General features: G+C 39.0%; 1 protein-coding gene across 1 annotated transcript in view; it reads left to right on the top strand.

Annotated features, from left to right (window-relative positions):
- Positions 1-16,067, top strand: part of TMEM116 (transmembrane protein 116) — a gene marked incomplete at both ends in the record, with an annotated part of 53,825 nt that extends 37,758 nt beyond the window's left edge. Inside the window, 7 exons of the mRNA XM_084253190.1 lie at positions 3,415-3,519; positions 10,308-10,357; positions 11,255-11,338; positions 11,938-12,076; positions 14,254-14,398; positions 14,998-15,071; positions 15,861-16,067. Of these exons, the coding sequence (XP_084109316.1) occupies positions 3,415-3,519; positions 10,308-10,357; positions 11,255-11,338; positions 11,938-12,076; positions 14,254-14,398; positions 14,998-15,071; positions 15,861-16,067 (804 nt within the window). The remainder of the gene's footprint in view (positions 1-3,414; positions 3,520-10,307; positions 10,358-11,254; positions 11,339-11,937; positions 12,077-14,253; positions 14,399-14,997; positions 15,072-15,860) is intronic.
- Between the last annotated feature and the right edge of the window lie 9,329 nt (positions 16,068-25,396).

Below are 25,396 nucleotides of genomic sequence, written 5' to 3'. Positions count from 1 at the left end.
TGAAATTACTATTGCTTCTTAAGGTTTATGTTTCCTTTGCAGAGAATGTCTCTAACTGACAGCAAGAGGAAAGTAAAGGACAAGAGAATCAGATCGATGAATAAAACCATGTTCCCTGGGGTGTCTTATCTGTGTGTCACAGAGGGCACACTGGTGCTGGGAGGCAGGGGAGATTGTTGACCAGAGGACTGGTGTGCAGTCATGTCAGGATTCACATTTACTCTATGTCATTGTCCACTTGTTTGTTTTCGGTTGTTTTTTTTTTTTTTGGTTATATACGTAGGAGTGTAATTGTTGAATTTTATACAACGCTTGGTGCTTGTGTCATTAGCTCAGTGACAGACTGCACATAAATAGTGGAGCCGATAAGAGTGTACTCGACAGCCTAGGTATTTAGTAGGCTTTATATCTAGTTTCATATAATTATACCCTGTGCTATTCATAAACCTGTGAAATTGCCGAACAAGAGGTTTTCAAAATGTATTCCAGTTATTAAGCAATTCATGACTGTGGTAATACTGTGTTTAACTGTTTGGGAAAGCACCAAACTGTTTTTCCATTTGTGTTTGGATCAGCAATGTATAGGGGTTCTGATTTCCCCACATTGTGTCTGACAGTCATTTTGAAAGATTTTTAAAAAAAAAACTGCAGCCATTCTTGTAGTTTGGAAATGGAACCTTATTGTGGTTTTGATCTGTATTCTAATGATTTGTGATATTGAACATCTTTCCCTGTGTTTGTTGCCACTTGTGTGTATCTTCTTTGGAGAAATGTCTATTCAAGTACTTTACTCACTTTTAATTGGGTTGCTTCTCTTAGATTCTTGAGTTGTAAGAGTTTTTATGTATTCTGAATAATAAGCCCATACCAGACATGATTTGCAAATATTTCTCCCATTCTTGATAATGTACCTTGACAAATTTTTAAAACTTATTGAGATACAATTCATATAACAAAATTAACCATTTTAAATGTAAAGTGAAATAGTTGAGTGGCATTTTGTACATTCATAATGTAGTACAGCTATCATATCTGTCTAGTTCCAAAACATTTCTATCATTCCCAAGTAAAGTTCCTTACTCATTAAGCAGTATTTCCCAACTCCCCAACCCATATACTTTGTATTAATAGAATCACTCAATATGTGACCTTTTGTGTCTCACTTAGTGTGCTTTTCATTGTTTTAACTTTTTTTTGAGATAACATTGATTTACAACACTCTCTGATTCTGTGGCACAGGCTCATACCTCTTCAGATGTACGCTGCCACACCACACCCACCCCGTGGTGCCTGTAGTCCTCCTCAGTGGGCTGCTGAAACCCCACCTTCACCCCCACTGCTTTGCTCTGCACCCTCCTGTTGCTGAGATTTGGGGGCAAATAACTAAGACCTTTTGGGAACAGGACCTCTATAATGGGGCTGGAAGGTTGTGTGCAAGGTTATTTTGCTGGCTGTAAGTGGGGTCTCCAAAACCAGAATATAACCAAGATGAAAATGCACACATTGCACAAAAATGAAAAATGATGTAAAAATATATAAAATAAAATAAAATATTTAAAAAATGGGAAAAATTTGAAGGTGTTTGTAGACAAGGGGTGTGCTTATGTTTGCACACTTCAAGAATACAGTGACTCCTTGTGGCAAACCAAATAAACTAGAGTAATCTGGGGAACAGTAACATGTTCCCATGGAAACTAGCATGATTCACACCAAATTCCAAAGCAACCTTCCTGCTATGTGTGTATAACATAGGATACACATGATACTTTACCCCTCAAGGACTTCAACAGATTGAAAAGCAGTACATAAAAGTGGACTTACTCCCTTGTTAAAGAAATTTTAGTTGCTGACCTTCCCAAAAGGTGCACTTTGTCTCCTCAACTCACCAAAAATTTGAATTTCCTGCTTGGATTTCCTCCTACTGCACTCACTTTTTACAGCTAGTGATCTAGGACACTTGTTATGCTCAAGATGCTTGTTTTTCTACTTTCAAAGATTATTGTTCTGGGGCCTTCGCGGTGGCGCAGGTGGTTGAGTGCTGCACTGTGAAGCTGTCTGCAGCCTCTGCAGCACAGGTTCGATCCCAGCCGGCCGGTGAGGGTCCCACATGGTGCAGCAGACCTCTCCTGTTGCGCCCGCTGCTCCCCTCAGCAGTGTATTTCATCAGTCTGTCCTGTTCCCCGCTGTGTCTCTGGTAAATCCTCCTACCCTCTCACACATCTGGCCTGTACCCCGGTTCTTATATAAATAAATAAATCTTTAAAAAAAAAACCAAAAATCAAAGATTATTGTTCTTTTTGGATTGCTTCCCAGTGTTTGAAAAGTGTTTTAATATACTTTGTTTAGATTTTAGTTTTTTAAGCTGGAGGGAAACTTTTTCTTAAGATTTATTTATTTAGGGCCTCCCCGGTGGCGCAGCGGTTGAGCGCTGGGTTGCGAAGCTGCCTGCAGCCTCTGCAGCGCCGGTTCGATCCCCGGCTGCTCCCCGGCCACTGGAGGAGGATCCCACATGGCGCGCAGACCTCTCCTGCCGCCCGCTGCTCCCCTCAGCAGTGTACCTCAGTCCTTCTGCCTGCTCTGCTCCCCACTCTGGCTCTGGTGAATTCTCTCACCCTCCCGCGCTTCTGACTGTACCCAGTGCTTGTATAAATAAATAAATAAATCTTAAAAAAAAAATCTTAAAAAAAAAATTATTAAGATTTATTTATTTATACATACAAGAACTGGGGTAAGGCCAGAGGTGAAGGGGATGATGAGGATTCACCAGAGACAGAGTGGGAAACAGAACAGGCGGATTGACTGAAATACACTCCTGAGGGGAGCAGTGGGGGAGACAGGAGAGGTCTGCTGTGCCATGTGGCTCAAACTTGTGCTGCAATGGCTGCAGATAGCTTCATAGTGCTGCAACTTGGTCCTTTGCGCCATCAGGCAGCCTTTATTTCATCAAAGGTACTACAGAAATTCCTTCCTTGAATTTTGTCCTGCTGGTTTCTTGCTATATTGTCAGTGCTTTGATGCGTTTAAAGAAATAAAAATGTTTTATTTAACATGTTTGATTCTTTTGAATGGAAAATTTGGTTCAAATAACCTAGGCTAGCAGAAATGAAAATCCTTATGATCTTTTCAATTAAGAAATAAAATAGAAAAAGTTTCTATAGTATCTTCATAAAAATGAAAAAGCTGAGTGAGAGGAGGTGGATAATGCTGCTGTTCTTCAGAATATTTAAAAGGATAAAATAAGCAAACAGGCATATTTAGGCCTGATAGAATTCTTGATTTGATCCAGTTTTTTCATGGTATGGATAGTTAAGCTACTTAAAGACCAATAGGTAGGATTCTTATTGTAGAAAAAAACAGAGTAAGTTGAAGGAAATACAGTTATGATGGTTTGTTTTGATTTTTTTTTTTACCTAGATATTCTACATTTCCTCATTTTTCTACACTGTCAATTACATCTGGTATTTGTACAAAGAACTGAGGATGAAACACAACCAGAGAGGACAGAGCACCTCTTCCCTGGTAAGTTTTATTCAGAGCTGATAATTAAGAGTAGTATGAGCCAGTATCTAACATCATACTAAATGGTAAACAACTGAAGACTCTTCTGCTAAGAGCAGAAACAAGGATGCCCACTCTTACCATTACTATTTGACATAGCACTAGAAGCTTCCAGTCAGAACAATTAGCCAAGAAAACAAATAAGATGTTTCAAATTGGAAAAGAATATGTAAAAACTGTCACTATTTGCAGATGGCATATTAAGCAGAAAATCCTGAAGACTCACCAAAATATGTTAGGAAAAAAAATAAATAAATACAGGGTCTCCCTGGTGGTGCAGCAGGTTGAGCACAGCACTGTGAGGCTGTCTGCAGCCTCTGCAGTGTGGGTTCGATTCCCAGACCGCTGGGGAGATTCCCACACGGCGCAGCAGACCTCTCCCGTCGCGCCCGCTGTTCCCCTCAGCAGTGTTTTCAGTCTGTTTGCCTGTTCTACTCCCCACTCTGTCTCTGGTGAATCCTCTCACCCTCCCACGCCTCTGACCTACACCCCAGCTATTGTATAAATAAAAAAGAAAATCTTTTAAAAAATAATAAACAAATACAGTAAAGTTGCAGGTTACATAATAAATATACAAAAATGTTACATTTCTAGGGCCTCCCCGGTGGCGCAGTGGTTGAGCGCTGGGTTGCGAAGCTGCCCGCAGCCTCTGCAGCGCCGGTTCGATCCCCGGCCGCCAGGCGAGGGTCCCACATAGCGCGCAGACCTCTCCTGCGGCCCGCTGCTCCCCTCAGCAGTGTATTTTGTCACCCTGCCTGTTCTGCTCCCCGCTCTGGCTCTGGTGAATTCTCTCCCGCGCTTCTGACTGTACCCAGTGCTTGTATAAATAAATAAATAAATCTTTTTTTTTTTTTAAAAAGTTACATTTCTAAATGCCTGCAGAAGTGTTATAAAATTTGGGGGAGAGAGAGAGATAGAGGGAAGGGGGAGGTATAGAGGAAAGTTTCAATGATCCCCTCATTATCCCCTTTATTTTGCTGAGAAACCCAGGAGAGCCCCACATCTCCTTCCGTATCATGTTAGAGAAAGGGACAGTAAAGATAAAACTGGCTGGAGTCTGACCTGCCGCTGAGCTAGAGTGGACGCTCACAAAAAATGTAGAGGCCTCTGAAACATAGCCTCGGGAATGTAAATCCAGCCAGGCTGAGAGGTTTTTAGAAGTTTGAAAAAGCACAGGAGAAAAACACACAAATTTTCTTAAGAGCTTTAGAGAATCCCTTTAAAAATTTTTTTTTTTATTTTTAATTTATTTTTTACATCATTCATTCTCCTCTCAGGTATAATCCCCATAAAATTCCCACCACCAAGACACCCATGAACCATCACTATAGTCTCTTATACTCTTCCCTCCTCTGTTTTGATCCTTCTCCCTTCCCCTTCCCACTGAATGTCACCGATTTATAGTTTGCCTGAAGTTTTGTCTTTTTTTCTTCCTGATCTGTGTTTGGTTTCCCTGTGTTGCTCCTATGTGTAAAACCATCTGATTTTTTTTTTCTCTTCTGACTTAATTCACTGAGCATAGTCCCTTCCAGCTCTAGCCAGGATGCTGCAAATGGCATGAGTTTATCTTTTTTGATTTGCTCAATAGTATTCCATTGAGTATAAATACCACATTTTTTTGATCCAGTTACCTGTTTTTGGGCATTTGGGTTGTTTCCATATCTTAGCTATTGTGAATAGTGCTGCAGTAAACATAGGAGTGAATGTTTCCTTTCGAATTAATGTTTTCGTGTCTTTGGGTAGATTCCAGTGGAATAACAGGGTCCTATGGTAGCCCCATTTTCAGTAGTTGGAGGGTCCTCCACACAGCTTTCCATAGTGCTTGGACCAGTTTGCACTCCCATCAGCAATGTAAGAGAGTTCCTTTTACTCACCAGCATTTGTTGTTGTCAGTTCTTTTAATATAGGCCATTCTCACCAGTGTGAGGTGGTATCTCATTGTGGCTTTGATTTTCATTTCCCTGATTATAAGTGATGTTGGACATTTTTTCATATACCTGTTGGTCATTTGCATTTCCTCTTTGGAGAAGTGTCTTTTTAGCTCTTCTGCCCATTTTTTGACTGGATTGTTTGCTTTGTTTTTGTTGAGTCATGTGAGCTCTTTGTAGATCTTTGAAATCAGTCCCTTATCAGTTGTATGGAGTGTAAGTATTTCCACCCAGTCAGTAGGGTGTCTCTTTGTTTTGGTTATTATTTCTTTTGCTGTACAGAGCTTTTTAGTTTGGTGTAATGCCAGCTGTTTATCTTTTCTTTTCTTCTTCTTTTTTTTTTTTTTAAAGGAGGAGTCCTGGAGCCTTCGATGGCTTTTTCAAGCTTTTTATTTTTTAAGATTTATTTATTTATGTATATAAGAACTGGGGTGCAGGCCAGAGGTGTGGGGGGGTGAGAAGATTCACCAGAGACAGAGTGGGGAACCGAACAAGCAGATTGACTGAAACACACTGCTGAGGGGAGCAGTGGGCGAGACAGGAGAGGTCTACTGCACCACATGGATCCTCTCCCTGGCTGGGGATTGAACTTGTGCTGCAGTGGCTGCAGATAGCTTCATAGGTTGCGTCTTAACCCCTTGCGCCACCAGGGAGGCCCCGGTTTATCTTTTCCTTCACTTTCTTTGATTAATGGCTGTCTATTCTTTTACATGTTTGTCTACATATTAATAGACTCCTAGGGCTGCAAGATAATGCAAAGAAACAATTAGTTCACTTTCCTCCCTTCAAGCAGATGAATATCTAAAAAGTTCAGCTACCTTATAGGTAGCAGAATTAATTCATTCAGAAGCCAAAAGACTAACTGGAGTTTTTGGGGAGAAATTATTCAACCATGCAATCATTCCTTAAAGAAGTTGCCATTATATCAAAAACCAAGGATTGAGACAACGTAGGAGAGTATTTTTCTGAGATGTGCACTGTTGGCGGCAGAACGAATCAATCTTTGAAGGAAAAGGAAGGGGTAGACATAAGATTAGCTCTCATACTCTACTGCTTCTGTGCTTGAAAATGCATATACCATTCTTTTCTTTATCACCTGTGCTATGACACTGTTCCAAGAAGACAAACTCTCCTCTAGAATTTTAACCCCACTATTATTCTGTCGTTGTAGGTTTATACCAGGAGCCTCAAAGATTTTTTTAAATACCCTCGCAAGGCTTCTGCCCTAAACTATTATCACTATGCCTATTATCAGAGATTCATTGATAATCATGTAAGAATAAGAATTAAACATAGGAAACCTCCTGATGAGTACAGGAAAGAATAAAAAAAGGAGGATCTAAATAGAAGAGGTCACCAAAGACTGAATAGGAGAGGTCACCAAAGACTAATTTTACTAATTTCCCATTTTAGTTAGAGAAAATGTCACCAGACAAGGGAGGGGGCCCATGACCCCTCAGCCCAATCCCCGCATCTCCTGTAGCACAAATGGATAAGCTAGGAGCATACCAGCCTCTGTCCACTGCTCTCCCCACTGGGAGCCAGTGGAATGGAACTAGGGGTCCTGCTCCCAGGCCAGGAAAGGGCTCTAGGGATCCTCTGGTCAAGATTGAAAATAGGACTCTACAGACACCAGTGAGGGCAAGGAGCAATTCAGTGTTCATTGATTAGCAAAAAAAAGCAAGGAAAAAGGGGCCTCCCCGGTGGCGCAGCAGTTGAGCTCTGGGTTGCGAGGCTGCCCGCAGCCTCTGCAGCGCCGGTTGGTTGCCCAGCTGCTCCCCGGCCACCGGAGGAGGGTCCCACATGGCATGCAGACCTCTCCTGCCGCCCGCTGCTCCCCTCAGCAGTGTACTTCTGTCCTTCTTCCTGCTCTGCTCCCAGCTCTGGCTCTGGTTCTGGTGAATTCTCTCACCCTCCCGTGCTTCTGACTGTACCCAGTGCTTGTATAAATAAATAAATAAATCTTAAAAAAAAAAAAAAGGAATCTGTTGAGGTCTTTAAAAAAAAAAAGGCAAGGAAAGAACACTAGGGAGATTTCTCTGGGCATCAGAGAGACTTGCTGAGTTTCTGGGGCTAAGTGTCTATTAAAGTTTTAAGAATGAAGTTTGAAAACGAAAGAATTAAACTTCTTTGGCTAGGATAATAAGGAAAGTGGATTTGACTAAAGTCCACTTACTGTTGCTAGTTGTGGGCACCAATCAGCTGCGGCTTGGTGGTAGAGCAGGGCTCACGACCATTTCTTCCAAGGTGAATATCTCATGGAAGTGGTGTGCCTGCAGCTCCAGGTTGAATAGCTCTAGTCTCAAGATCTGTGACTCCCTTTTATTTGGGGTCTTTACTCCCTTTTCCTCATAGCATCCAAGTTAATAAACTGTAGAAAGAAAACTCAGGTATGCCAGGCTGAGGGAAAGTAGTAAAAAGACAAAATGACAACAAAATGGCACCTGGTGTCCAGGCCTAACATCAGGTTTTTAACCTCTTGTCTACCAGTCCATGGGAATCATAAAATTGTGTGATAAAATTTCTGCGAAGTTTTTCTTTGAGCCCTGTCTTCTTCCAGGAATGCTTCCTATCTATTCTATATGGCTTTTCTACTTGAAATAGTTTACTATTCCTAATTCAGACTTCTCAGGGCAAATCAGTTACCCATTTCTGACTATTGACTAATTGTTCACTTAATTCTTATCAATCCCTAACAGTGTTATTCTGGAATATAATATGTTCTGTGCCTTAAAAAAATCTTGTTTTCTAGTTTATCTCTTAAGATTTTCTATTTGAGGCCTCCCCGGTGGCGCAGCGGTTGAACGCTGGGTTGCAAAGCTGCCCGCAGCCTCTGCAGTGCCGGTTCGATCCCCGGCTGCTCCCCGGCCACCAGAGGAGGGTCCTACATGGCGGGCAGACCTCTCCTGCCGCCTGCTGCTCCCCTCAGCAGTGTACTTTGGTCCTTCTGCCTGCTCTGCTCCCCGCTCTGGTTCTGGTGAATTCTCTCACCCTCCCGCGCTTCTGACTGTACCCAGTGCTTGTATAAATAAATAAAAATAAATCCTTATTTAAAAAAAAGATTTTCTATTCAAAATCATAAAGTCTTAGTAGTTAAGGACCATTCTGTAAATTGTTTTATGGTGTCTAACCCAGCTAGAGATTTTTGAAATGTTCTTTTGTCTAGATCTAGCAGATCTTTTTTTTCTATAATACTTTATTTTTTCATTTTAACATTTATCATTTTTAAATTTTTTTAGACAATATTTGCTTCCCCCCACCCTCTCAGATTGAGTCCCCCTAGAATTTCCTTCCCCAAGGCACCCATGTACCATCACCACAGTCCCCTGAGCCCCTCCCTCCCTCCCTCTCACCGCTCTCCCTCCTCCTTCCCTGCAGTATATCTCTGGTTTGTAATTGTCTGTTTTTGCTTTGTTGTGTTTTGTACTGTTATTATTTTTTTTACACTGATGTCTTATTTGGTTCCCCTATATTTCTGTTATAAGTGAAACCATCCTTCTGGCTTATTTCACTGAGCATAATTCCTTCTAGCTCCATCCATGTTGCTGCGAATGGCATGAGTTTATCTTTTTTGATTGCTGAATAATATTCCATTGTGTTTATATACCACATCTTCTTGATCCAGTCATCTATTTTTGGGCACAGCTCAACAAAAACAAAATAAACAATCCAGTCAAGTAATGCGCAGAAGAACTCAAAAGGCATTTCTCCAAAAAGGAAATAGATCTAACAGATCTTATATCTAAAGGGCTAATTTGATCCTTATCTTACTATACAAACACTGGCCTGTCATTCTTTCTTTCTTTTTTTTTTTTTTTTTTTTTAAAAAAGGGCCTCCCCGGTGGCGCAGTGGTTGAGCGCTGGGTTGCGAGGCTGCCTGCAGCCTCTGCAGTGCCGGTTCGATCCCCGGCTGCTCCCCGGCCAGCAGAGGAGGGTCCCACATGGCGCACAGACCTCTCCTGCCGCCCGCTGCTCCCCTCAGCAGTGTACTTCGGTCCTTCTGCCTGCTCTTCTCCCTGCTCTGGCTCTGGTGAATTCTCTCACCCTCCCACGCTTCTGACTGTACCCAGTGCTTGTATAAATAAATAAATAAATCTTTTTTTTAAAAAATGAAAAAAAAGATATATGTATTTTTATACAAGAACCAGGGTACTGGCCAGATGCGTGGGAGGGTGAGAAGATTCACCAGAGACAGAGTGAGGAACAGATAAAATACACCACTGAGGGGAGCAGAGGGCGAGACAGGAGCGGTCTGCCTCGCCATGTGGGATTTTCACTGGCCAGCCGGGATCGAACCTGCGCTGCAGAGGCTGCGGACAGCCTCACAGTGCGGCGCTCAACTGCCTGCACCACCAGTGAGGCCCTTGCCTGTCATACTTTCTCCTGGTCATTGTGTACATAGACTTTCACTGCACTCATAAGTTCTGAAGAATCTACATCTCTAGGATCTAAGAAAGAAGAGGATTAAACTTTATTAGAAGATAGAGTGTTACTATATTATTTCATGTATTCTTTTCTTCTTAAGAGAATTTGTTCTGGTTTCCAATTCTTATATTAAGCTACTTCCTGTAGTCTTTCTTTGTGGCTGTTGTTATTGTTGCCTTTTAGAATATAATAATGCAGATAAAATTATCCTTACTACAGTGCTAAAGAACTACCTATTTTATTGAGATAGCAATGAATAACAAATATTTCTTAACAGAAATGAGGTGGTGCTTGGGAATTTTTGTTATATCAAGTGGTTAGTGATGACTTGGTATTATAATATGATTGGCATGATTGGCACTTTCCTAAGACATTACTCTCACATTACTCTCATAGGTGAGAGATTACACTTGTCACCTTGGTCAAATAGCGATCATTTTGTCAAGGTAAGATTTTTCTCCTTCCTATAAGGTATAGACTGTCATTCAGGGGTGCAGGTGGGAACAAATAAAAGGACAGTGTTCTTTATATCCATTGATTCTGTCATTCCTAGATCTTATAGAACCTTACTAAGTAAGAAACAACAAATATATCATCATTGCTCCTACTTTCCAAGATAGAACAGGCAAGCAGTTTGAAGATACAGATTTGGGTTTTAACCCCTTTTCTGTCATTCACCCTATGTGACCTTCAACAAATATTTAAATTTTGGGACCTGTAACTCCTTTTTATGTATCATAAAAAATTGTTATAAATGGCTTTCAAGGTGTCATCCACCTTTATAACACTGGGTGAAATTCTTATAGTGAGTAAGCCCAGAAAGGGTCTGGATCTCACTGACAATAGTCATCACATCCAAGTTGATTTCAGACTTTGTAACTTTTCCTACTGGATCCTTTCCTCTTACTGGGAGCTGGTTATATTTAGTTAGATACATAATTGGTTATTTAAAGGAAGGGCTCCTAGGGAGGGGCCGATGAAAAGAAAGTTATTCTGGGTTATCATGGAAAATGAAACAGACTGAGCACAGACCTTCTTGGTAAAGTTTTCTTCACTTTGACCCAATTGAATTTTTATTGGATGCACAACTCCCAGAGACTATGAAATTTTGTTAGGGTTCATTAACCTTGAAATGCATTCCCCACTCGACTTCAGCAGGAACTAGAAAAGAAGGTATACTTAAGGTTTTTGAGATAGTTTTCTTAAAGAAATTTAGTATGTATTTGTAGAGAGTCATGGAGTTAGGAAAAGAACAGGAGAATATTCTATAAAGAGGAAAGGGTATGAAAAAGTCTGAGTAAGTTTCTTTCGCCCCCCTGATAATTTTTTTATTTCCCTCCAAGCTTGATACCTCTACTTCTGATGATACCTGTATTCTGTGTGGGCAATGCCAATGAATGTTTTCACAATTTCAGTCAGAGCCACAGGTAAGGATAAATATGTAATTTTCATGAAAGACTTTTCTATAAATAAAGATTGGAAAATTTTCTACATATCTTCTGGCCAAGGTACTTGTAATCAAAATAGGCTCTAGAGGGCCTCCCCTGGTGGCGCAGCGGTTGAGTGCTGGGCTGCAAAGCTGCCCGCAGTCTCTGCAGCGCCAGTTCAATCCCCGGCAGCAGGATGAGGGTCCCACATGGCGCACAGACCTCTTCTGCCGCGCCTGCTGCTCCCCTCAGCAGTGTATTTCGTCAGTCTGCCTGTTCTGTTCCCCGCTCTGGCTCTGGTGAATTCTCTCACCATCCCGTGCTTCTGACTGTACCCAGTGCTTGATAAATAAATAAATAAATCTTTAGGGGAAAAAAAGGCTCTGGAATAAGGTGTAGTCAAGGCTAAAAGTACACAAGTAGAAATACAGTGCAAAGAGACTAGAGTATAATGTGTTTATGAAAAAACACAAGGTGTTATGGGTAAGGACTAGCAAAACAAGTAAAATTGCATACACATTAACTTTTGTTGGGCTTTGTAGGCATCTCTCTAATCTTGTATCTGTAATAGTATTCCTGTCCATTGATTGCCTCCCTAGGTGTATCCTGATGCACTCACCACCATCACCAATGGCCGAATACCTGCCTTCTGCCAACACATCAGTCTGTAGTACACTTTATTTTTATGGGCTTTCCATTTTCCTGGCCAGCTTTCTACTCAGCCTCCTTACTATTGTGGTATGGTGCCATCCTTCCTACCTTTATGGGGAGAGGGAAGATTGGGAGGGAAAAGCATTATTACCAGGAACTGGGAAAGAGGGACTGGAGAAGCTCTTCCTGTAGTCCTAGAACTTTTAAGAAAATGGCTAGGAAATCTGAACAGTTTAATTACTGACTCAGTCTTTTTGACTTACGAAGATCAAATGTTGAGTAGGAGAAAGAGCCTATATTCATTATTTGAGAATTATGCTCATTCTAGAATATATTAGAATCTAATATGTATTTATAAGCATCCTCTTAGAGGACCAGGCTAGAAAGCAAGTATGCATCATGTTTTTTCATAATGTAGAATGATAGTCCAGAACATAAGAGATGTGTTGATTCATTTTTCCAAAAATTAAACAGTTTTCTCAATTCTTTATTGGTCACAGTTTGCATTTATGCTATATCTAACTGGGGTTCATGTGCTAAATTATTTGTGCAGTTATAAAATACTCATTTGACACCATCAGAATGATATAAAATTGAAATAATGGGTCAGTATGTTATTTATATATGCCTTTTTATTTGTCATGCTACTTTTCAGTATCATTTTCTCCTTTCTTCATATGCTAGTTCAGAGCTTACAAAATACCTGCCTGCAAAACATATTTATCCCACAAACATGTTTTGTTTTGCTTGCATGGTTCCCACATGTGAACAAAATTTAATTGTGGAGAATTCCCTTGATAATTCAAAAATAGGTTATGAAATAACTTAGCTCAAATTAGCAACTTAGTAAAGATAGCATTGTGATGAATTTATATTAAGAGCTTTGATGACTTAGATTTAGAACTGACTGATAAGAGAGAAAGATCTCCCAAAGCCTGGCATCCTGGGGAGTCCTATCTGCTTTTTCATAATGACCTAGGCTTCAATGGGCTTTTAGAATAAGCATTCTGATTTTTTTCCTGGTTCTATTTTAATCAACAGATGGTGAACTGATTCTAATAGACATAAACATTCTCAATTAAGTTTGAGCTTCCTTTTGATTCCTATGGCTGTGGCAAAAGGAAACTATATGACTAAAATTACTGGGTTAGTAATTTGGAGAGTGGATCTGGATTATTATGTTAAAGTTTCAGATTTCATCAGATTTGTTACCAAGATTATTACCTGATTTATTCCCCACAAAAAATAAATTGAACTTCTGAATTGATTTTTCTCTCATTAACTATATCTTATTTAGATACCCCCAAAAATAAAGGAAAAAATGATCTATTTTTTATTTAAAGCCAAGAAGAGACTTTAACTTATTTTGCATAGAATTGAGAACTTAAGCTCAGTGACAATGTGAAGAACAGTGGTCTTCCCTTATGTGTGGGGCATGCTTTCCAAGACCCAGTGATTGAAGTGGATGCTTGAAACTACAGATAACTCTGAATCCTATACATGCTATGTTTATTCTTATATATACATAGCTATATTGAAGCTTAATATATAAGTCGGCATACTAAGAGATTAATAGCTGTAACTAATAATAATAGAACAATTATAACTATTCTGGAATAAAATTTGTATAATGTAGAATTTGTAGAATCTCTCTATAATGTAGAATTTGTAGAATCTCTATATCTCTCCCCTTAAAATAAATATAGTATTCCCCCCCTTAACTGCAGTTTCACTTTCTGTGGTCAACCATGGTCAAAAAATATTACATATAATAAGAAATATCACATACAATAAGATATATAATATACATGAAAATATTACATACAATAAGATAAATATATGACTGTGGTTGACATGGAAAGTGAAACCACAGATGAGGTGGGACTACTGTGTTTATTTTAAGGGTATTAGGTACAGAATACTTTCTAAAACAATCCCTATTAAAGTTTTAAAAGAGGGTCTGGTTAGTTTTTAGTTTTAATTTCTCATGCATATTGTGATTAGCCACAGTGCGGGGAGAAAAAGCCTGAGGGTTAATTAAGGCTCATGTATTGAACTTGGCAACCACACAAATTTAGTTAATACCTGACCAAACAGAAGTTCACTCTGATGATAATTTTCTCTTGGAAAAAGCTGGGTCTCCTGGCCTCCAGGAGAATAGTCTTCCCTGCTTTGAGATCCTAACAGAATGATCTCTCTACAATGATAAGAGGAAAGACCTGGGAAGTTTTAGGCAAACTCCTCACTGTCATACCCATGTCTAGGTCTTACTCATCCAAGCCCAGACACTGTATAAGAAGTTTGTGAAGTCTACTGGTTTTCTGGGAAGTGAGCAGTGGGCAGTGATTCGCATTGTGGAGCAACGAGTGCGCTTCTACCCAATGGCCTTCTTTTGTTGCTGGGGTCCAGGTGGGTATCGTGGTGGAGAAAGCTAGGTGATGAAGAGCACAGTTTGGGTGCTGATCACGCAGAGTGGTCTTACCCATAGGACGTCTGCAAATTCCTTTCCAGCTTATAAAATTTACATTGGTCAGTTTTTGCAACCTCCTCCTCTTTCTTATGCTTTAAAAATTAGACATGAGATGCAACCTGGTATGAGAGGGAATGTCCTGATTGAACTACGAGATAGTTATACCTGCTCTTCCTACTTACAGTTGAAGTGAGGACCAGATTTGATAATGTTTATGAAAGAGCTTGATAAACTCTTAAATGCTAAGAAATATAACTTACTATTTTCCTGTAATATGTTTTGCCATAATTGCTAGACTAATCACCTGCAAAGTTTAACTAATAAGAAATATATAGAAGTTGGTGACCTGAGGCCTACTAGTTTATTTAACCGGTTAATCTCATTGCTGGTCTTTGTTTTGCATATAGCTTCCATTCTTACAATGCTTAGGCCTGTTCACTGATGAATTCTATGCTCAGGCAGCTAGGACTGAGATTTGTGTTTCATAGTATAATTTTAATTTAAATAGCAATAATGCTTACACTTTGTGTTTTCACAGCTATCATTCTGAGCATTGTAAAGCTGACTAAACCTAAGGACAGCAAGCTTCACATGGCCCTGTATGTTCTTCAGGTAATACTTTCAACATGCAGCATCTCTGTTCTCACAACCTCTTTTCTGCCTCTTTTCTCTTGTACTGCCATTACTCAGTGAGCACAATTTTCCCCTCAGATATTTATATCTATACTGCAAAAGAGGAAATGTTTTATTCACTTGCAATTATGGTGAATGTAAAGATTTCTCACAGATGAGGTAGATACTATTGTGAAAATGCTACCATGCAGTCTGGAGCATATATATCTCTGATCAATTTCATTTTATTGTGTGTTTTTAAAGGATAGATTACAAAAAACAGTATCTACATGATAATATTCTTAAGAACCAGTGACAGTGACATGATTCTCTCTGATTCAGAGTGAATTGAATGGTATAAATTAGCTATTCTAGTTGAAATGGACATGCGAGGAGAAATGAAACAATTCTCTTTTCTTCCTTTGTCAAATGTCAGCCTTTTCAGGCTGTCTACGCTGTTAAGGCAGTTTTCTCAAACCTACTCTCAGAGATGTGCAACAAAAGAGGGTCATTGAAACCACTTTATTGTCCTATTATATAAACTAAGAAATATGATCAACTCTCAGTCAGTCATCCATGACAAGGTACAATGTGAAGAGTGATTCAGCAAGAGCTACAAAAATATTTTAAAGTGGGTATTTAAAATCCAGGTCTTGATGTTTGAAATAGAGGAAATATAACAATGCATTGTAAGTAAGGGGAATAGGAACATTTGGGGACTATCGGGACTATTCCCTGGATCTGTGAAAACTTGAAGAATGGGCTCCATCACTCCTTCATCTCCTCCAGGCTCTAACAGCATCATCCCAGGGTGTGCTCAACTGTGGAGTATATGGCTGGACACAGTACAAGTTCAACCAACTAAAGCAAGAGGCCCGGCGTGATGCAGACACACAGACACCATTATTATCCTCACAGAAGAGATTCTATAGCAGGGGCCCTGATCCATTGGCCTCTAACCTTGCTTTTGCTACCAACACCTCTACCAAAATGTAGTCATTCCACCCAAGTGGATTGGGAAAGCGTCAGGGAACTTAATGGTAGATCTTAAGTCTAACCATGCCTTAGACTATGAAGTGAAAGGAAGTATAGTGCCATGGTTAGTTGCTGTTTTAAGTGAATTGTACTGTATCTCTCCATTATTTTCAGATTTACAAAGTTTTTGTTCAGGAAGATGAAGCCACTTTTTATCTAAGAATAGACTTTTTACCTCAATGAATATTAGATTTGTCTAAGTTTCACCTACAAAAAATAAATTTCAGGTTATTATTTAATATGTGCTGCTATTTCTAGGCTCTCTACTCCATGTGTACTGAGGAATTAGGTAGCATACAACAGCTCACTCATATCTTGCCATTGCTATCTATTATTCCCTCTGAGGCCAGGCAAATAAAGTCCTGGGTTTCCGTTCTTTGAGAAGTTTTAGAAATTCAGAAGAAGCAAGAATAACTATTTAGAAGTGACAGTATTATCCTTAAATATATCACATCCTAGTCTCTTATATGTTCCATTCTGTTCTAGAAATTGACATTAAGGACAATCCTGCTTTACAAATTTAAGGCTAATCTTTGGCAGTACTGTAGAGAATAATAAGATTTAAGAAAAATCATGACTAAATTATCAACAATCAAAAAACTCTCAACTGTCATTTACAAGCCAAGTCCATTGTAGGTTTCATAGACATAGAATTAGGTTAAACTATATGAACTTGCCCCATTTTTTGTAGGTTAAAAATTATCTAATGTCATCAGTTTTACATGGTTCAACCTAATAGTGCATGCTAAATATAGAGTAAATAAATTAACAAGTGAATGAATGACTAATAAGTAGTATTTGACCCTTTTGCTAAAGCAAATATCTCAGACCACAGAGCTTCGTTCATAGGTAGGCACCTACCTCTTTAATCATACCTACCTCTTTAATCACATAACAAGTGATGTTTGGTCTCTCCAGTTACATTATGATCCATGTCAATCTAAGGCCAGCTTGTCAGATACTATAATGCCAAAAAATAGAGGAAAGCCAAATGGACAGAGTAACAATCTGGAGTGATAATCAACGAAAACATCTGGAACTAATATCAGATGCTTCTCACATGATAATCCGAAGGCAAAAATCTTAAGACTAGAGAAAATTGATAGATTATGAAGGATTACACAAAATAATCAAAAAATAAATTTCAGAGATCTTCTGAAGGAGCTCTCTATAGAGAGATGTTATAGACATTAATGATAGTTCTTTAGGTTTTAGACTAAGATGGGAGCAACCTGGCCTGGTTCTGTCAGGAATAACATCTTTTAATTGCTCTAAAAACTGGAAATATGATTTCTTGATAGCACAGAATAACAAAGCTAGCTTCACTTAGGGAGCTACTTTAACTTCTTTTAATTTAAAAACTAATAATCATTCAACATAAGACAGAAGGAAGCAAGAACTTCTGTTTCCATAGAACTTGAGGCACACCAGCACTAAGGAGTCTAATTCTTAGAAAGTCCTTTCAGTATCACTTCTTATTTGGCTTTATTATCAGAAAGAAGGTGAATATCAAATGTTTCCCTGATGAATTATTTGCATTGACACTGGTCTTAGATTGTCTGTGGATGTAAGAATGAGAAATAGGAATGAGATAGGAATAAAAGGGTAGTCAAGACCTGGATGAATATCACCAGCTTTTCATCACATTGAGAGTCAGAGCGACATGTGTAGCTGGGCCATTGTTAAAAAATGACCCCCAATGGTCAAATTTATGTGAAGGAATGGCATAGCTATAGACACAGTGGCAATTCTTTTTTTTGTTTTGTTTTAAGAACTGGGGTACAAGCCAGAGTTGCGGGAGATGAAAGGATTCACCGGAGACAGAGTGGAGAACAGAACATGCAGATAGACTGAAGTGCACTGCTGAGGGGAGCAGCAGGCGAGTCAGGAGAGGTCTGCCGGGCCATGTGAATAGCTCCTTGGTCGCTGGGGATCGAATTTGTGCTTCAGAGGCTGTGGACAGCTTCACAGAGCTGTGCTTAACCACTTGCACTAACAGGGAGGCCCACTCAATGGCAGTTCTTAATAGTGTAAATACTTCTCCCACGACACTTATTCAGGTTGCGGTCATAATGAAATCAATGTATCTAAAGAGGTTTGATTAATACAGATCTCCTGTGGGCCATCCTTCAGTTCCCCCAATCAGCTCTATGGCATCATAAAACTCTACACTCCAATACCACATATTCTGCATGAGAAACTGGGTAAGTGATGTTTTTCAGTGCATGGGAACCTTTAAATGTTTTTACATCATAGCTTTCCACATTTTACATTGTTGATCTTACACTTGCTGAAGACCTTGAACATTCCTTTAGATACAGTGTCACAGCTTCCAAATCTGCCTTCCTTGGTACTCATGTAATGATAGCAATGTTCCTAGGCAACCTTTGTTCCCTGTCTAAAGATTTTGCACATATTTATTCTCCAGGCTTCAGCACCTACCCTGGTAGCAATAACTTATTCTTTGCAAGGTGTGCCATCTTGTTTGTAGGTATCTGACTGGCATCACTTGGAGGCGCCACAGACACACGGATGTGGTGGCAAGATGTGCTGTCTTTAGAAAATTATGGTTTTTGCAGTATGATCCATATTTACAATCTGAACCTTCTTCAGCCAGTATGAGGGCAGACAACAGAGTCCTTTTGACAGTCAAGGACGCTGCCACAATCACATTCTCCTTTATCCATTATCTTATTCTCAACTTTTCAAAGGAGATTTGGAGTTCATGTTTACTAAACAAGCAGTCCCCTCAATGCTTATGCAAGACCCAGTGGAAGCTGCATTGGCTGAAGCTCATATCGATAGTAATAATTCATGCATAGTACAGAGATTCTGGCCATGGCACTTGTAGGTCAGTGGTCATGTTTCATTTCTAAGTTGCGACCAAACTCATGAGCCAGGAGAACTGCAAAATGTGGTGTATCTTCATGAGCCAAAGGTCAACACTGGTTGTATTTTTACCAGAGCAATTATTACTGAGATGCATTACCCTAGTACTTTCCAAGACTTTGAACAATAATCACATGAGCAAAATCATGCTTCACCCATCTCAAAAGATAGGTCTCCATCATGGTTAATTTTTTTATGTTTATTCTATTTATTTTATTTTATTAAACTTTTATTTTTTTTACATTGTTGTTCATTTTTGTACAGTCTTTTATTTCTCCCCTCATGTGTTCTCCCCGTAAATCTCCCACCATCATGTCACCTGTGAACCATCGCCATAGTCACTTGTGCTCTTTGCTTCTCTATTTTGACCCCTCTCCTTCTCCGTTCCCTCCCATATGCCACAATCTATAGTTTGCCTGCAAGTTTTGTCTTTTTTCTGGCCCTTTGTTTGGTTCCCCTATATACCTCCTCAAAGTGAAACCATCCGATATTTTTCTTTTTTCTTCTCGCTTATTTCACTGAGCATAATACTATCCAACTCCATCCATGTTGCTGCAAATGCTTTTCTTTTTTTAAGCCTGATCCATTTGTCCTCTGCTTGAGATCTGTTCCTTGGATTCTCCTTTGTATCTGTTCCTTTCCATTTGGCTTGACTTTCAGCCATCTTGAACTTTTCCTGGCCAAATATCCTCTTGGCCTCAAATGATCACAGCTAACATAGTCTTGTGGAAATCAAACTCACTTCCTGCTATATAATCTCTAACAATTATATGAGATGACTGCACTCTGTAGTTTAATCTTCCTTAGCCTACCACTGTGGTAGTAGGTTTCAGGTGATGGTGTAGTGCCTTTTGATTAATTTAAGTATTTAACTTTCATCTTCCCACCTTAGATCTCTCTTATGACCTGAGATTTCTGTTAAAAAGATCATTACTCTCTCTTGTAATAGACAACTAATTAAGGTGTCTGTCTGTGTGGAAAGTAAAAAAAGAAGTAATTATGAGAAGAAAATACATTTTCATATTCAGAATGTTTTCATATTCCTATCCTGACACATTAGTTGTTATTTATCATACTTCACCCCATTTTACTTTATATATTTTTATTGAAGTAACTTTGGTTTACAACTCTATATATGTTTTAGGAATGCAGATTCATACCTTTTTGATGTATGTTACCACAGTAGGTCTACTACGACAGTATCTGTAACATTCCACCACAGTCCAAGTACTTGAAGAACCACTTCAGTGACATCTTTGGTCCATACCCCACTGAAAAATGACAAGATTCTACTCAAGGATGAAGTTGAGCCCCCACTTAATATCATACTAAGTGGTATAAAGCTAAGAGCTTCTCTAAGATCAGGAAAAAGACATACATACCCACTTTTGGCACATTTATTCAACATAGTATTGAAATCTTAGCCAGACCAGTTAGGCAAAAATAGAAGTCGTACTAAATCATAAAGGAAGAAATAAAACTGTCATTATTTGCAGATGGCATGATAATTTATATTAAAAGTCCTAAAGATGGTACCACAATGTTTAGATTAAAAGAATTTACTAAAGTTCCAAAAGGCGAAACTAATACACAAAAATATTTTGTGCTGCTATACACTAATAACAAACTTCAGAAAGGGAAATTAAGGAAACTGTTGTATCTGTGATTGTATCAAAAAGAATAAAGTGCTTTGCAGTAATAAGAGGAAAGTATTAATAAAATACAGACCCACATGAAGAAACAAGAAAGAAACCAAGAAACAACCTAATCTCCATCTCAAAGAACTAGAAAAAGAACAACAGAAAACCCCAGAAGTCACTAGAAGAAAGGAAATATTTTAAATTCAAGCAGAAATAAAGGAAGCAGAAGTAAAAAAAAAAAAAAAGATAATCCAAAAGAACAATGAAACTAATAGCTGATTCTTTGAAAATATGAACAAAACAGAAATGTCTAGCCAGGCTCACAAAGAAAAAAAGTGAGAAAACTCAAATACATAGGCTTACAAATGAAAGAGGAGAAATTACAACAGATACAGCAGAAATCCAGAGGATAATCAGAGATCACTTTGAACATTTATAGGCAGACAAGTTCAACAATCTAGATGAAATGGACAAATCTTAGAACTATACAATTATCGAAAGCTGAATAAAGAAAAAATAGAAAACTTAAACCAATTACAAAAAGCAAAACTGAAACAATAATCAAAACCCTCCCCCAAAACAAAAGCCTAGCACCAGATGGTTTCACACCCATGCTCTACCAAATACTCAAAGATGAACTAGTGCCTATCCGACAAAAAACTCTTTCGAAAAATTGAGAAAGCATGAATACTACCAAATACATTTGATGAAGCCAACAGCACACTAACACCAAAACCAAACAAAGACAATACAGAAATGAAAACTACAGGCCAGTCTCCCTAATGAACACACATGCAGACATCCTACATAAAATCTTAGGAAACCAAATCCAACAGTCCATCAAAAGGATGACACACCTTGACCAAGTGGGATTTATTCCAAGGACACAAGGATGGTTCAACATCCAAAAATCAATTAATGTAATTCAGCACATCAACAGAAAGAAAAATAAAAACCATATGATCATATCTATCAATAGATGCTGAGAAGGCATCTGGTAAAGTTCAGCATCCATTTATGATGAAGGCCCTCGAAATACTCGGGATAAAAGGGACATATCTGAACATAATAAAATCCATATATGACAAACCCACAGCTAGCATTCTTAATAGTGAAAATCTCCACAGAAACACTAATACTAGGCCAGTTTAGTAAAGTAGCAGATTCCAAAATCAACACACAAATATCAGAGTCAATCTGAAGAAGACAAAATCAAGAAAACCATTCCTTTTACTACTGTACCAAAAAGGAAAAAATTAAATACCCAGTAACAAGCCTAACATGGGAGGTGAAAGATCTATACAAAGAAAATTACAAAACAATGTGGTAAGAGAAATAGAAGATCCTGATTAACATGATCAACATGGCCATACCACAAAAGCAACTTACAGATTCAGTGCAATTCCAATAAAAATCTCAATGGCATTCTTCAAAGAAATTGAACAAATATTGCTGAAATTCGTATGGAATCATTAAAAAAAAAACACCCTCGATTAGCAAAGCTGTCTGGATTGAAAGGGGAAGAATAGAGGTATTACACTGCCTCATCTCAAACCTATACTACAAAGCCATAATAGTAATAACAGCATGGTACCGGAACATAAACATACACACAGACTAATGGAATTGAATTGAAAGCCCAGAAATAAAGTCACACAGAGACAAAGGAGCAAAGAACATGCACTGGAACAAGGATTGCCTTTTCAGTAAGTGGTGCTGCAAAAACTGGAACACTACATGCAAAAGAATGAAACTAGACTATTTTCTTACACCATGCCATACACAAAAAACAACTCAAAATGAATAGGAAACATTTATGTAAGACCAGAAACCATAAACTATATAGAAAAACATAAGCAAACATTCCATGACATAAATCTCAGAAACATCTTTGAGGACTCGTCTCTAGAAGGAAAACATTTGCATTCCACACAACAGATGAAGGAATGATATCAAAGATCTGCAAAGAGCTTACACAACTCAACAAAAACAAACAACCCAGTCAAAAAATGGGCAGAAGAACTAAGAAGACACTTCGCCAAAGTGGAAATACAAATGACCAGCAGGTGTATGAAAAAATGTTCAACATCATTTAAAATCAGGGAAATGCAGGGCCTCCCTGGTGGCGCAGGTGGTTAAGTGCAGCGATCTGAAGCTGTCCGCAGCCTCTGCAGTGCCAGTTTGATCCCCGCCGGCCTCGGAGCAACCCACATGGTAAGCATACCTCTCCTAGCTCGCCTTCTGCTCCCCTCAGCAGTGTATTTCATCAGTGCCTGTTCTGTTCCCCGCTCTGTCTCTAGTGAATCCTCTCACCCTCCCGTGCATCTGGCCTGTACCCCTGTTCTTGTATAAATAAAAATCTTTAAAAAAATAAAATCAGAGAAATGCAAATCAAAACCACAATAAGATACCACTTCACACCAGTTAGAATAGCCCACATTACAAAAAAACTGGCAACAACAAATGCTGAGGATGGAGAAAAAGGAACCTTCTTAAACTTCTGGTGGGAATGCAAAATGGTCCAACCACTATGGAAAGCTATGTGGAGGATGATCAAACTACTAAAAATGGATCTACCATATGACCCAGGAATCCACTCCTAGGAATCTATCCAAAGGAAACAAAAACACTAATTTGAAAGGAAACCTGCACTCTTATATTTATTGCAGCACTATTTAAAATAACTAAGTTATAGAAACAAACTAAATGCCTAGAAAAAGATGAATGGATCAAGAAGATGTGGTATATTTACACAGTGATCTACTACTCAGTGATCAAAAAAGATAAATGCATGCTATTTGCAGCAACCTGGATGGAGCTGGAAAGGACTATGCTCAGTGAAATAAGCCAGAAGGAAAAAGTAAAATATTGGATCATTACACTTATAAGTGGAATATAGGTAAACTAAACAAATGGTCAGGAAAAAGACCACGCTTGCAAGCTGACCATAGATCCAAGACATACAGCAGGGAAGGGAAGAGAGGTCAAAACAGGGGAGGGAAGAGCACAAGGGACTGTGTTGATGATTCATGGGTGCTGTGGTGGTGGGAGATTTATAGGGACATCACCATAAATATTTGATTTAGGGGAGAAATCATGTACAAAAATAAACAGTGATGTAAGAAAATAAATAAATTTAATTATTAAAGAAGTAAAATGCGGGCCTCCCCTGGTGGCGCAGCGGTTGAGCGCTGGCCTGTGAAGCTGCCTGCAGCCTCTGCAGCACTGGTTCCATCCCCAGCTGCCTGCGAGGGTCCCACATGGTGCGCAGACCTCTCCTGCCACACCCGCTGCTCCCCTCAGCAGTATATTTTGTCGGTCTGCCTGTTCTGTTCCCCGCTCTGGCTCTGGTGAATTCTCTCACCCTCCCGTGCTTCTGACTGTACCCAGTGTTTGTATAAATAAATAAATAAATCTTTAAAAAAAAAAAGAGAGAGACAAAATGCTTTGGAATAAATTTATCCAAGGAGGTAAAAGACCTGAAAGCTGAAAATTACAAGACATTGTTAAGAGAAATAGAAAATGATGCATGTAATTGGCAAAAAAAATTCCATGCTCATGGGTTGGAAAAATTAATATTGTTAAAATGTAATAGTACTCAAAGCCATATACAGTTACAGTACAATCCCTATCAATATTCAGTGACATTTTTCGCAAAAATAAAGCATTCTAAAATGTGTATGGAACGCCAAAAATGCTGAATAGGCACAAGAGTCTTGAGAAAGAACAACAAAGCTGAAGACATCATACATCCTCCTTTCAAACAATACTACAAAGCTGTATGTCAAAAAGATAGTACTGGCATAAAAACAGATGCATAGTTCAGTGGAACAGAATTGTGAGCCCTGAAATAAACCCACACCGATACAGTCAATTTACAACAAAAGTGCCAGGAATATATAATGGGAAAAGGATGGTCTCTAGTGAATGCTGGAAAGTGGACAGCCCCAAGCAAAATAATGGAACTAAAGCACTGTCTTACATCATGCATGAAAATCAACTCAAAACTAATTAATGACTTATATGTAAGTCCTGAAAACATAAAGCTCCTAGAAAACTGGCAGCAAACCCCTTGACACTGGTCTCGGAATTTTTTTTTAATTTGACACCAAAGCAAAGGCAACAGAAACAAAACCAAGAAACAAATAGAACTAATCAAATTGAAATTATTCACAGCAAAGGAAATCAACGAAATGAAAAGGCAGTCTATTGAGTGGGAGGAGATATTTGCAAATTATGTGTGACAAGGGGTTAATATACAAAATATATAAAGAACACAACTAGAAAAAAATCATGACTAAAAACACAAGTGGGCCTCCCTGATGGCACAGGGCTTAAAGTCTCAGCGCTATCAAGCTATCACCAGCCACTGCAGCATGAGTTCGATCCCCAGCCAAGGAGCTAACCCACATGGCACAGCAGACCTCTCCTGTCTCACCCCCTGCTCCCCTCAGCAGTGTATTTCAGTAGATCTGCCTGTTCTGCTCCCCACTCTGTGTCTGGTGAATCCTCTCACCCCCTGTACCTCTGGCCTATATCCCAGTTCTTGTATGCATGAACGAGTAAATCTTAAAAAAATACAAATATCGGCAGAGGATCTGAATAGACACATCTACAGATAAGAAATACAGATCATCTACAGGCACAAGAAAAAAATATTCATCAGTTATTATTAAGGAAATGTAAATTAACTACCACCTGCAAAGCTCTGTTACCTGTAATTAAAGATATTCCTCTGTTGTCAGTCAACAAGTTTGTAAT

The sequence above is a fragment of the Talpa europaea genome (assembly GCF_964194135.1).
Source record: "Talpa europaea genome assembly, chromosome: 14".
NCBI classification, from domain to species: Eukaryota; Metazoa; Chordata; class Mammalia; order Eulipotyphla; family Talpidae; genus Talpa; species Talpa europaea.
The sequence above is the reverse complement of the archived record's forward strand: the minus strand, read 5'-3'. Positions and strand labels throughout refer to the sequence as shown.